At 42.6% G+C, this 13985-nt stretch overlaps 1 protein-coding gene across 1 annotated transcript in view; it reads left to right on the top strand.

The window, feature by feature from the left end:
- Mtr4 (exosome RNA helicase Mtr4) overlaps positions 1-13985 on the top strand; it is a 36000-nt gene that overhangs the window by 5491 nt on the left and 16524 nt on the right. Inside the window, exons 5-16 of the mRNA XM_065445258.1 lie at positions 537-711; positions 2004-2094; positions 2778-2902; positions 3751-3849; positions 5322-5430; positions 6548-6679; positions 8711-8790; positions 9225-9335; positions 9470-9571; positions 11193-11318; positions 12577-12727; positions 13605-13777. Coding sequence (XP_065301330.1) covers positions 537-711; positions 2004-2094; positions 2778-2902; positions 3751-3849; positions 5322-5430; positions 6548-6679; positions 8711-8790; positions 9225-9335; positions 9470-9571; positions 11193-11318; positions 12577-12727; positions 13605-13777 — 1474 coding nt within the window. The remainder of the gene's footprint in view (positions 1-536; positions 712-2003; positions 2095-2777; positions 2903-3750; positions 3850-5321; positions 5431-6547; positions 6680-8710; positions 8791-9224; positions 9336-9469; positions 9572-11192; positions 11319-12576; positions 12728-13604; positions 13778-13985) is intronic.

Below are 13985 nucleotides of genomic sequence, written 5' to 3'. Positions count from 1 at the left end.
CAAATGCTTTGTCTGCTTAGTTAGATTGGTTTACTCAAGATCACTTTTTAGCTACAGGACATGACTTAAACCCACTGAAGTGGTTATTATATTCTGCTGCAGAACATAAGGTCACATGTTTGACATCCAGCCATGGCGGCAACATTTCATTGGGAGTGGAATATAAACTCTTTCTCATATTTAGATTAAAATTCACGTTAAAGAATGCTAGGTGGTCAAGATTAATCTGCACCCCTCAGCTGCGACATCCCTCATAACCTACTGGGCTGTTTTGGTATGTTAAACCCCAGAATATAATTCACATTACTTTAGTTCCTATAGTACAACATGCTTGCTGCACTGAGGGTACCAAAGACATATAGTTTGATCCGAGGCTGGGTTCCTAACATAAGTTGAAATCAAGGTGCCCAAGGCTAAGCACCTGGTGTTACGTTGCCTTCTTAGCCGACTAAAGGTCAAAAACGTCTTTGAAACAGAAATTTTGTTCATTTCACTTTGACTAATGGGTAAGGAACTGTGGCATTGTGCTTTCGCAGGTATGCAATATCACTGGCATTTCAAGAGAAGCAGCGTGTTATCTACACGACGCCTATCAAAGCACTTAGCAACCAGAAGTTCCGGGAGTTCACAGACGATTTCAGCGATGTAGGTTTAATGACCGGTGATGTGACCATCAACCCAAGCGCCAGCTGCCTTATAATGACAACAGAGGTGAGTTGATTTTATGTGACCACACTTCCTGCTAGATTCCTCTGTTTTGACAGGCCAGTCGGTTGCTCTTACATTTGCATCCTCGAGACACTGAGCTCGTCAACATTTAGCAGTGCCTGCTTTTTCGGTGGCTGGCAGTAGCACTGCTTTAAGCACTTGTTTGTGCCCCCTTGCGCGGCTCGACATGACATTTCTGTCCTGTTCGGGTTCGTTGTCTCTTGCATCTGTCTTTCTGGTAATTACTTATATAATGTACTCTTTTCCTAACCTGCAACTGTGCTTCCCTGCAGTGCACGGATGCCCAATGTATGGCGGCACTGGCTATCATTGAAGTGAATGTGACGTGTTAGCTGCACATGCTTGGGCTTGCCTCTTGTGCATGGTTCCATCACAAGAGACACGTCTGCATTTTCCCTGTCTTAATACAAGCGAACCTTAGCTGTGCCAATCAGTTCTGATTAACACAGATGAGGTCTGTTGAGAAGTGCACTTATGGATTTAGTGCGTCATCTGTTGGAAGAAAAATTTTGACTAACGAATGTGTGCAGGTGACCTCCGGCCTTATTTTATTTCAAAATATAGATTCAATTTAGTGTTAGAACACATTGTGAATACGGACCCATATTCCTGAAAAGCTTGTAGTATGTTAAATGCTGCATCAGACTTAAATTGCTTGGCCTTTTGAAGTGCTAGCTGTTTTTGACAAGCAGAGCCATTAAATGGGCACTGTCATATTAGTTCCCATTTGATTATCTGTTTACACAAGATATATATCTATAGCTGTATTTATATCTAAATAGTGCATTTATCTCTAGGTATGTACATCTAGTTACTCTAGCTAGTGCAAGGTTGTTTATACATGAATGTTTGTCTAGAGCACCCACTGCAATAGCTGAATGGCTGTGGCACTGCTTAGCTTAGCTTGAGCTCGTGGTTTGATCTCAGCTTCGGTGGCCGAATTTCATTGGTAGCAAAATGGCAGGAAACACTTCTGCACTTCAATTTAGGAGCACGATAAAGAACCCCAGGTGGTCAAAATTAGCCTGGAGTCTCCCCACTACCGTGTGCCTCATAATCAGATTACTGCTGTGGCAATTAAAGCCCCAGAATTCTAATTTTAATTTTTTAAGATACTGCTTTACATATGCAGCTGTATCTGTCAATCTCCAGATAATATCCCTGGATACTCTAGCTTGCGCAAGGCTGTTTATATTTCTGTGTTTGTCAATATCTTCAACATAACTGTGCTCACTTGGTTTTAGTGCATTGTGCCCTGTTTTTCTTTTTGTTAGATCTTGAGAAGCATGCTGTACAGGGGGTCGGAGATCATGCGAGAGGTCGGCTGGGTCATCTTTGATGAGATTCACTACATGAGAGACAAAGGTAAGTCAGCTGTACGGCGAGTTTAGCCAGTTGCAGCGTCGTGAAATCTTTGGCACATAAATGCTGGCAGGTCGAGGTGGTCACAGAATAGACGTGGTCAGAGAGCAACAATAGCAAACGTTTGGCTTGGTCTAAAAGCAACCATTGTGAGTGAGCTATTTGCTCTTTAATCTTTCAACTCGGTGGCATAAGTCACAAAGCTAGGTACTTAACCAATCAGCAGCACATCAGAACAGTATGCTGGAATGCACACTCTTTTCGTACTTGCGAATATAGTGGATGGAGGTGTATCGTCAATGCCGGGCAACTTCCTCAGATCTCCCCTCGCTGTAGCTCGCAGCAAGACAAAACTTGACCCACTATAGCCACTTGGTCTTGAACATGTGCCAGTGCGGCAATGTTCAGTTCGGAGCTGTACACACTACCTCGTCTTCTATCGTAGTGTTTGCTAGTAAATTCTGCTGTTCTGGCAGTAAATGCGTTCAGAGCTGACGGAATCTCTGAGGTCTGCTTTTTTTGTGTGTGTTTAATTGTTTCTCTGCAGTTTTTACTTGTGATATAATTTTCGAGCTATGAACTGTACTAAAGGAGCTAAACTGTTTGTGTTTGCTCCTATTGACAAAGAAATAAAATAAATTTGATAATGCTATGTGAACATTGAGTCCCTGATGTGACCTTTGCAGAAAGAGGTGTTGTCTGGGAGGAGACCATCATTTTGCTTCCAGATAATGTGCGGTATGTTTTTCTGTCCGCCACCATCCCTAATGCGAAGCAGTTTGCCGAGTGGATATGTCATTTGCATAAACAGGTAAGGGCACATACATCTTGGGTGTTGAAATTTGCATAGCAGTTTTGTATGTATGTGTGTGTATGCTGCAGCTTGCTAAAGAACCGGCGAACTTTAACTTCATCATCGGACATATCGAAACAGGCACAACATGTCTGGTCTAAAACATTACCTTTATCCTTAGTTGTATTCACTGGCAATGAATACTGCACGCTTCATATTCCTCAAGCTTACTGTATTATCACATACCTATTGTGACTGTCAGTTTTACCATAACAATGTTTCATTTCTGTTTTATTAATGTAAGAAATTTAGAATCGTCTAATCAGTGAATGACAGTGCCGGGTGCAACACCACTTAGTAAGAACAGGAAAAACTGCTTTAAAATTTGCTTCCATCTGCAATTTTGCAGGCCCCTTCTCTACCCAAAAACTTTGCTTTCAAGAAAAGTAGCGTTGTAGTTTTTTTTTTTTTTGTCGGAAATCTTGATTTACTGTCCTTCAGTGTGGTCATGAGTGTCAATTGCTCCTTTTTGCATGAAAAAATGAGCAAAAAATTCAGTACTTTGACAGCCATGACTACAGTTTGTCTATTGTTTTCCATGTGTTAGTCCATGGCACATGCCTTCGGGCACCATCAAAGCTCAACCCACCGAAGTGTTTTAACCTAAGCTCTAGACCTCCACTTGGAAAAGCCATTTCTATTCTACATGCAGAGCTGTGGTGTAGCATTCATCGTAACCATGCATTTCCATTGTTATGCTGCGAAGAAAATGGGAGGCTTATTTTTCTTGCTGTTGTTGAATGGCACATCAAGCACATTGCAGACAGAATGCTTAAACATTTTTGCTTCTTTTTGTTTACTTGCAGCCATGCCATGTAGTGTACACAGAATATCGCCCAGTGCCCCTGCAACACTACATTTTCCCGGCTGGAGGCAGTGGTCTCTACCTGGTCGTAGACGAAAGTGTGAGTTCTTTTTTTCTTTCTTTCCTTCAGGTGAATTCTTTCTTTCTTTCCTGCGTGAATTACATTTGCCCTCGTTTTGTAAGCCCCCTAGTTTTCTCTTAACTGTCTCCGTCCCGCATTTCCTGCTTGGTGTTCTGTGGAACCGTAAGCTGCTTTCTCATGAAACAGTTAGGCATAAAATCTTGACTGTGCAATATGTGCAATTCTGCACAATTCTGTTTTCTTAGCACGAGGTTTGAACAAGAAGTTCTGCAGGTGTTTTGATAATCATGGAAAGTTTGCAACAACACCATCCTCTGTGGCCTAAGTCTGTGGAACTCTGGTTTCAGTATAGAGGATTTCATTTGGTTCCCTTTATTAGTACCCTCAAGGCTCTCGAAGGCATTACAGAGGCGAGCAGGAGAAGTCGGAAATGCAGCAGTAGGAGGAAATATCTGGTTGTGCAATGCTAGCTAAAGATTCCAGATGACAGGCAGTGTCTTTCATGGAAGGGATGGATCTGGGAAGGCGATTTGAGTCCTAGAATGAATGAGTACAGGAAGCCTTTGTGTAACATGGCGATGCCAGCCTTATCACTATCATGTGAAAAAATATAGGAGTGGGGGGAAATTTAGTATTCAAAGTTCAAACCATTTTAACTCATGGCTACATGCACAATTTATTGCTGATTTATGGCCCAATGTGTGCCTTGTCTGAACGAATTACACTACGGTGTAATTAACTTTTTGTAGTGGTATAGCTTCTCTGGGTTTTTTGAGTTCACTATGTGTGAGCATGTCCATCTGTGAGTGCCAGAGAAAAAAAAATAAAATGGCTGTGGCTTAGCTAAGGTTACGCCCAGGATGCGAAGCAAACTAGCCTTTATTTTAGCGCGACAGCGTTAAGGAGCTCGTGTCGCAGAAAAGCCGGTGTCTGCGGCGTTGCACTTCATGAATAAATCGTTGTCGCGCCGAACGCTGCGTTGCTCGACGCTCACCGCGTCCGATGCGGGGGGCGACGGCGCGAGTTGGAGCCCCATTTCTCCTCTGTCGTGACGTCACGGTGTCACGTGGTATTGAAGGCGACACCGCCGCGGCTGAGGAGCTGGGTTGAGCTCTAGTAATATGCTTCGCATAATAATGGAGCAGGTTATAGTAACACAAGGAAATAACAGGTGGTGGTCAAGTGACATCATCACACCACCACTGACACGCATATCTCTCAGTCGTGTGCTATATTCCACCACCACACCATGACCATTTCACTGTAAGCCGGGAACACATAACTATATTGCCCCTTCTGTTACCTTTCATACTATGCATTTTCAAATTCAACATGAGACAAACCTGTTTCACTGATAAGGAGCCGCAACCCTAACACATTACCATCGCTTGGGTCTAGCATAGAGGACCCTTTGAGTTATCAAATTTGTCCTTGTCAATGTCTTGCCGATAAAACGTTGTCACTGATACTGGTATTCTTTCTTTCCTCAGGGGAACTTCAAGGAGGACAAATTCAACGAAGCAATGGCTTTGCTTCAGAATGCGGGCGACGCTGCCAAGGGGGACTCGGCCCTTAAAGGGCGCAAGGGAGGATTCAAAGGTGCCTGCACGTTTCCTTGATGTCTTTGCAAGCAGTGGAGAACTTTGCACTGCAGCAGCACTATCTTTATGTCAGCTTTTTAAAGGGGCCCACGGGCAACAAGCTCGTACGAGTGCATTACCTTTCACAGAATACTATATTCTTTATGAATTTTTTTTTAAGGAACCCAATAATAAAGGAGGTATATAGAGCACAATATCTACTTTCCCTGTTCCCAATGGCGCCACTTTTACTCTCAGCTGGTGCGGCACTCATAGCAGTGTCGTGCCTATTGCTTGACTCTTACTTTTTCTTCTTCCCATAATACACTAATGGTAATATTTTGTGGTTGTGGTATGACAGAGGTGCTTAAGAGGAACAAAGCAGCAGCAGTAGCAGCAACAAGACGGGCAGGGCATGTTAACCATTACCACACTTCCTAATTTCTTAGAAATTCTATAATTACGGGCTAGTCGCAGAGTCTGACTGCACTTTTGGTTTCTTGTAACAGATACTGAATAAGCATAGCTTCTACGTATGGTGATTTAGATTTTGACTAGACGCAGAAGAGAAAAGCTAGAAAATAAGTCATATTTAGCACTCGGCAGTGTATCCTCTCTTATTTTTTCTGTTGTAAATGAGGTGTTTCATTTTCCCAGCTTTAAACTAATGTGGATGAACATACGGGTATTTATTCAGACACACTCTTACTTGTGCATGCTCTGCTTTTGTAGCTTTCCTTTCATTGCCAAAGAAAGTTGTCCACAGGTATAGAAGGTGTGCATCCACGTGTCTATAAGCTACCAATCAATGTCATTGCTAACATCACATAGGCCTGCAAGAAAAGTGGTGTATTCGAAAGATGCAAAAGAGAGCAAGTGATCTATTGACACGATATAAGCCAGTGGCAGCATGCTGTGAAATAATATTTGTCTTGCATGTTTGTGACAGGACTGTCTAAAGATCAGAAATTTTTTCTTACTGTGTTCAAAAAGCATTTCATTGCGTGGCCTTTTCTTTTTTTATATATTGAGTTCATTCTTTTGATGGCTGTGCCAGTGTCTTCTGACACTGTTGTCTGTTACATTTCTCTCTCTCCCCTCCCCCCCCCCCTTTTTTTCTGCTTTTCTGCTTATAGGCGAGTCTAACTGCTACAAGATTGTGAAGATGATTATGGAACGCGACTACGCGCCTGTTATTGTCTTTAGTTTCAGCAAAAAGGAATGTGAGGCATATGCCACCCAGATCGCCAAACTGGACTTGACCACTTGTGAGTTCTGGTGCCTTGTCTATTTTTGTAAAATTTTTGATATGGTGGAAAGGGCGTTGGTCTCAAGATTGCCCACTACACAGAAATTTTCTCTGACGAACGAACTGTCAATGTCATGTTGGAAACAAATTAATTTTGTGATTAGTATTACAAAAGCTTTTTGCTTTTGGAATTGCTGGGTAGTAACCTTAAATGCTAGGTTTTAAATTTATTACTGAAACAAAAACAAAAAACTCGCAAAATCTTTATACATTAATATCTCATCAATTTACACTCCAATGTGACTGGAAATTTGTTCTAATAAAACGGAGTTCAAACTAAGGAAAGTGTCTTTAAGTTACGGTAGTGCCCGACCAATTGTGTGTTGCAGCATGCAAAACCAAAACCATCTCTAGGCCCACATTGAAAAAGTCTTGTTTCCTCCATGGGCATACTACATGTGCTGGAATAAGCCTAGTCCATATAAAGTCTAAGTGTGATAAGGTTGCGCCTCGCACGCCATTTACTGTCGGTGCAAGGGAAAATGTGCGAAGGTGAGCCGAGACGGATGATGGGTTGGCGTGTACCGTACTCCTGCATGCCCAGTGTTGGAGGTGACTTGACTGAGCATGCGCTTGGAGGGGGAGGCAGGTGGGCACGCACTGGGGGCTCCTTCCTGCTCGGGTTCGGTCCTGGCTCCCCGCATGTCTTTCCTCATTACTTTTACGGCACGCGACATTACGGTAGCTAGCGACACATCAAACTTTCACCTTTTCTCACCAAAACGCGGTACATTGGAGCGAGAGATTTCATTCAAAATAACAATTCCATGGTTTTTTGGTGTTCGAGTTCGCGGGAGCCTTTCCCTATTCAAATTCATAGGACTTTGCTAGGACCAACAGAGCAGTTTGAATTGTCTGTCAATTCCAGTTAAGAGATTTCACAATATTAGGATTTCACTGTGTCTGCTTTTTATGTGGCATTCCGGATTTGTAAATAAAGTCCTTCAAGCCTTTTTTTTATTTTTTGAATTTTCCTTTAAGTTCTGCCAATTTTAACAAAATATCCAAGGCCCCATAATAATACTGCCACGAAACATTTGGTAGACTCTAACTTTCTCTCTTTAATGCAATCAATTCCTTTCAATTAGCTCAAACAGTTGTCTAGTGCATTTCTGCATTTTAAATTTGTTCGACTAGGGAAGTCAGGCTTGACCCAAGCTTAGCGTTCCCTGTTAAAGCACTCCTAGAGCTGCTGTTATTAAGCAAAACACCACATTTGTATGATTCTAATGCACCCCCAAATCTAAGGTGCACCAGGTTCAATGTAAGAAATATAGCGCACCCACATCTAATGTTCACCCAATTTTATAACAAGAAGTGTAGCACGCCTTTGATTTTTGCAACGAGAACAAAATGAAATGTTTTTTCCTTTGAAGAATGAAAATTGATTATGTTGTGTTGATGGTAGCAGTCACTCTACTCTGTCTCTGACGGTAGCCAAGGCAACCGTCAGTTTCAGTTTTGTAGCTGATTGTAACACGTAGACACTCTTTCTATAGATTTCCTTAAAAGAAAAGGCACCTGTTAAAATCGAGTAGATACTGTTAATTAAGTAGGAGATGGACAGAAATCACAATGCAGTTGTATTCACCGCCGCCACCATGTTTTGATGGGGGCGAAATGCAAAAACGCTGTGTCCCACGCATTGGGGGCACAATAAAGATCCCCTGGTGGTCAAACGAATCCAGAGTCCCCCACTACAGTGTGCTTCATAATCAAACTGTAGGTTTGGCACATAAAATGCCAGAATTCAATTCAACAGTGCAGTTGTGCAAGTTACAAGCTACCGCCTGGTACTGATACTATTTAGTCACCTGACTATTGCCAGCTAAAACTGCGAGATTCTTAACTCTCCATCTCCTGTCTTTGTCAGTCCTTGGTCTGGCATGACTGGCAATATGTTCGTGATGCTCAATAACTCATATTTAGCGCAGAGGGAAAGTACCCAAACTGCTAACTGCAAAAGTGAATCTTTCTTGCTTTCAAACAGTAAAAGAGAAGAAACTTGTGATGGAGGTCTTCCAGAATGCCATGGACTCACTATCGGAAGAAGACCAGAAGCTGCCTCAGGTGAGGAGACGTGTCTAAGCTTCTTCCTCACTCACCTGCCATCGTTATCATCACTTTGTTATTCCATTAAGCAACCTTGTTTCTTCAACGACCAATCTTCTTTCCGGGCACACAAGAAGAGTGGTATATGAATAAACATGGCGATTTCATGGAAAAACAAAGAATGTACATGATGATGGTAATGGGTGAGTGAGGAAGAAGTTTTAGCAAGGCATGGTTGATTCCCCGTAGTTGATTGAGCTATGCTAATAGGCACCAAAGCAAAGACACCTGACGCATGTAACACTTGTCATTGGCTACCAGGCTGCTTGTCAAAACTTACCTTTCTCTGTCAGTTGCATGCATAATTAGACTATCTTCACCTTCCACTCTTAGTGTGAGAGAAATGTGCAGTGTCCTTCTTGGTCTTAGTGGTTTCCTGTCACTCTTTATAGGTTGAGCAGGTTCTTCCACTGCTGAAGCGAGGCATTGCGGTGCATCATTCCGGCCTGTTGCCCATCTTGAAGGAGACCATTGAGATTCTCTTTGCAGAGGGGCTTGTCAAGGTAATGCTGCTCTGCTTCTGTTGAGCATACTGAGGTATTGTTGAACGGTCCGTGAGTGACTTGCATCTTGAAGATTTTGTTACATGCCAGTTAAGTAATCATTTTGCGGACACTCTTTCATTACTGTATTGCAGGCACTGTTTGCAACAGAGACATTCGCTATGGGACTCAACATGCCTGCCCGTACGGTACTGTTCACAAACGCAAGAAAGTTTGACGGCAAGGACTTCAGATGGGTGAGTGTGTTTGTCAAGCAAATGAGTGTTGATGTTGTTTGCGCATGAACCAAACCATGGGGGGTGCTGTGGTCACATGGCACCGTCTATTACAAACGTTATGAAGCAGTAGTTCGGGCCACTACTTCAATAGATGCAACACTGCTTGTTTGTTTGATTAGAGGGCAGCACGGGCTTTTGCCTCTTGGCCAAGTGCGGCATATTTCATTGTAAATATACTTGTATATAGCTTTTCGTCTGCGTCTTCCTACGTAAGAATATGAAAATTTCTAGTCATTGTTTCTTGCAGCACATACTAGATTGGTCTCACTTGGCTCAGAGTGTGGTATGGTCACGAGTCAGGCTGGTACCATTATGCGAGTGCTAATGGTACCAGCCTGGCTGGTACCGTTATTGCACTTGTTACCTCTCCCCCCTCCCCCGTTTCCGGGTTGCCATATTTGGTTTGGTTGTGGATTATTATGACCATATTTTAATGTAGTCACTGTGGAATGCTTTTGAATATTTTTTCTCTCTCTCTCTTGTAATAAATGAAGCTTGGAAAGGTGAAGGCACCATCAAATTTGTAGTCTGACAGATTGTAGACCTAAAAAATTAAAATAGTTAAATTATAAAACATGCCAAAACTACTTTCTGATGACAATCCACAATCAAAACTATGATTGTGGACTTAGTGGTACTTTATGTGTTGCAATGATGGGTGTGCTGCTGCCTTTCATATCTGCTTCTCCTGTATCCAACTGTTCACACTCTCCTCTTACCACTTGCACCTTGTTGCTCAGGTCACCTAAGAAATTAAGAAATGAAAATTTCAGAAATAAATGCCATATTGTGTGACCACTAACCCATGGAGCTTACATGTTTAAATGCCAAATAGTTTGCCAAGTTCGGTTTCCAAAATTGTGCACTATACATTATTAAATCTCTTCCAAGATCATTTCTTACAGCCAGAGAGGCTTAGTGAAAATATCTAGAAATGAAAAATTTTATGTGTAAGTTTGGGAAGCACAAGGCTCCAATGCACTTGTTACCTTTTGTTGTTGGGAATTGCACAGAGAGGCCTGTGTGGACAATGTTGCCTGTGAAATTTGCGGATGCAGACCGTACACTGGGAACATACTAGAGATTTAAAAAATATATATATGGCAGACATGTATGTGCTTCCAACCATAGTTGTCATTCAGTCCACTCCTACTAGCATCCTTTGCAGCAGAGGTGGAGTAGGTATACTCACTGTGAAGTCATGTATGCTGAAACTGTCGTATGCAATCTGGTGCATCGTGCATTGTGGCATTGCAAGCTTTATTAAAGCTTTTGTGAAATTTAGCACCACTCGCTTTTTCAAACAGTGGTAGCATGCTTCACTCTATAGAAATATCTGATGAGAGCTCCCTAAATGTCACCATAATTCCCCCTAGGTTGTTAGTGAACCTAGCTGAGCTTCTGTAAGCATTGTAGAAATGGCAGCAAGTGTGCATTATATCTAGCATTTCAGAGTGAAGAAGTGCACTCTTATCCCAATTGAAAAGTATGGGAAAAGTATAGGAAGTGCACTTCTTCACTCTTCTCGAGCTTCAGAGTTCATAATAAGCAACGCGTACCTTTCTGTTGCTTTGTTTAGGTCACCTCTGGAGAGTATATCCAGATGAGTGGTCGTGCCGGGCGACGTGGTCTGGACGACCGTGGCATCGTCATTCTCATGATAGATGAGAAAATGAGTCCAGCAGCTGGCAAGGACATTGTCAAGGTTAGATATTGTTGTGGGTTTTTTGTTTTTTGCTTTTTTCTCTCTGTGTTGTATCGCACAGTTGAGCTCGCTAGACAGCTATTTGGTGCTTGCAAGTGTCTTTATACTTGCTATTGTTGTGTTCAGCCTAGTTGGTTTGTAACTTTAACAAGAAACGCGGCAAAGCCAATAGGAATCACAATAGACACAAGTGCCTAGTTCTGTATCGCTTCTGATGTCTTGTGTTGACTGGCTTGCAGTACATGTTAATAACTTTCATCTTGTGCATTAACGATCGTGGTAAATAATAATAATATGACACAAATCATTACATTTAAGCTGACTTTTCTGACACAGTTTCCTCCTTCACGACGAAGAATAGTCGCGACTGCTGCCACTTCCATTTTCGGATGACCCCTTCCAAGAAATGCCACAATTCAGTTGTCCCCGACATAGCAGACTGCTTTTCAGACAAACTATTCCAATATGAATTATTCCATGAATGTTTCGGAATTTAGTTTGCAACGCCATAGATTTCAAACCAGTGCCAGATTTCATATTATAAAATCTGGACGTCAAGTGATACTTTCGTGTGAGACTTCAGCATTGAGGAGCGCATGGCAAGATTTAATGATTTTTTTTTATCTTGTCAAAATAAATATGCAGATTACTGTGTTTGTTGTTTCACACAAACATGTGCTGTTGAAATGGTATCAAGGAAATATACCGTGGATAGACATAGCTGTAAGGAAATGATTTTTTTTTTCTTCCTGCTTGCACATGCTGCACAGGATAGAGTGCGGCTTTGCACTGGTAGTAGTTAAACCAGCCATATACTGCATCTTTCATTTACACATTATATAAGCTGGATTTGAGAAAATTTAGCTCCTCCGGATCTCCGGTTTCCCACAGTCTTTTTGTCATTGTGTGGTGCATTGACTGCGGTCATGTGGGCTATGTTTGGAGATGTCTGGTACAAGTCAGTGTTAATTAATGGTGTTCTTTATGCCGTAACAAAAATATAGTTGTTAATTTCCTTCATGCCGAGTACTGTTGCATGTGTGCTGATAAAGCTGCAGCTGACACATTTACATTTCATTCTTGGTATACTGTGCTACCTTTTGTCAGCTTAATACAGCTGTCTAATGTGCCCGCCCTTCAAATGTGCCCTTCATCTCTGTAAATTCATCGCAGTTTTCTGTTAAGACACCTGTGGGAACCTTTGCAGCACACATTTGTTTTCCTACCAAGATGTCTGATGTGCTTATTCTCGTGACAGGGTTTGCCCGACCCCATCAACAGTGCATTCCACCTGACCTACAACATGGTGCTTAACTTGATGAGAGTGGAAGAAGTGAATCCGGAGTACATCCTGGAGCGGTCCTTCTTCCAGTTCCAGAACAATGCATCCATCCCAGTTTACTACCAGAGTGAGTTGTGACAGCTGGCCTTTCGCACCTTGGACCTCAGAGAGCATTCCACGAAGTCATAGGCTACGCTTGAGCTATGTTTCAAAAAAGAAATTTCAAACTAGTGTAGTCTGAAATACACAAGATGTGCCATTTAGTTATTTATGTATTTACATAAGAAATTTTACTTGAACTGTTGGTGCTGTAAAGTGTTGTTCGAGGAGCATTGTAGCACAAGAATTTGGAAATTGGTTTAGTAATAGAAGAGAGAGAGGCAAATGAAGTTTTGTAAAGTGGTGATATAGGCAGGGTGGTGGTGTGAGGAGGTGAGCTACCTTCCCTGCTACAGAGGCTCTCTCCCCGTCTTGGTGACTACTCAGAAGTGACAGTCCTCCCCTGTCTTTTTCCACATTGGAGCTGGAGGCCCATGTGACAACATTTACTTAGTGACCCTTACCTCCTTTATTTCTTTTCTCTCTCTCTCTTTCTCTTTTTTTTCTTACTGCACGGTACATTTCCTCCAGTGCTTTTGCATGCTCTGCACTTCATGGGAATCGCTCAAGTTCATGTCGCTGCCGGCTGTTAGTGCAGTGAACGTGCTACACCCATGACATGGAAATACCGCGTCTGTGACGTCACCTCAGCTGGCAGCGAGAGTGGCTCCTCTAAGGGCATGCGAGTTTTTGCTTGAATTCTTGGTCGTTCTTGCAGCATACGTTCGAGTAATATTTGGCAAGTACAATTGTCACCGTGTGATCTATGTATGTACTGTGCTCGTGTCTGTCTGTCTGCAATGCCCAAATCCTGTGAGGGCCCGGTAAGCTTCGTATGGTTGAACTTGGTATCTTTCGTGTCCTCACAAAAGAGCATTATTCTGCTGGTCCTGTCATGCCCACAGAGCTGCAGAAGCTGCAAGCGGAGCTGGACTCGTACAAGATTCCGAATGAGACGGAGGTGGCCGCGTACTACAAGGTGCGGCAGCAGCTGGCCTCCCTCACACGCGAGCTGCAAGCCTTCCTCACCAAGCCCCAGTACTGTGTCCCATACCTGCAGCCTGGGCGCATGGTCAATGTAAGTGTGCCTCGCCCCCCGCATTTTTGCTTCTTTTTATTTTTATTCATTACGTCACTGCATTTGCTTGAATGTACTGGGAAAGCCCAACTCCCTAGTAAAGCATGAACAGATGGCTCATGCTTCAATAACTGGATGTATCTGTGGAAGCTTTGTGAACACAATGTGCTGCACAGATGAGAACAGTGAATTTGGATGCCATCTCTGG

This window comes from Dermacentor albipictus, chromosome 9, assembly GCF_038994185.2.
Source record: "Dermacentor albipictus isolate Rhodes 1998 colony chromosome 9, USDA_Dalb.pri_finalv2, whole genome shotgun sequence".
NCBI lineage: Eukaryota > Metazoa > Arthropoda > Arachnida > Ixodida > Ixodidae > Dermacentor > Dermacentor albipictus.
Note: the sequence above shows the minus strand (reverse complement) of the source record. Positions and strands in the feature narration are given on the sequence as shown.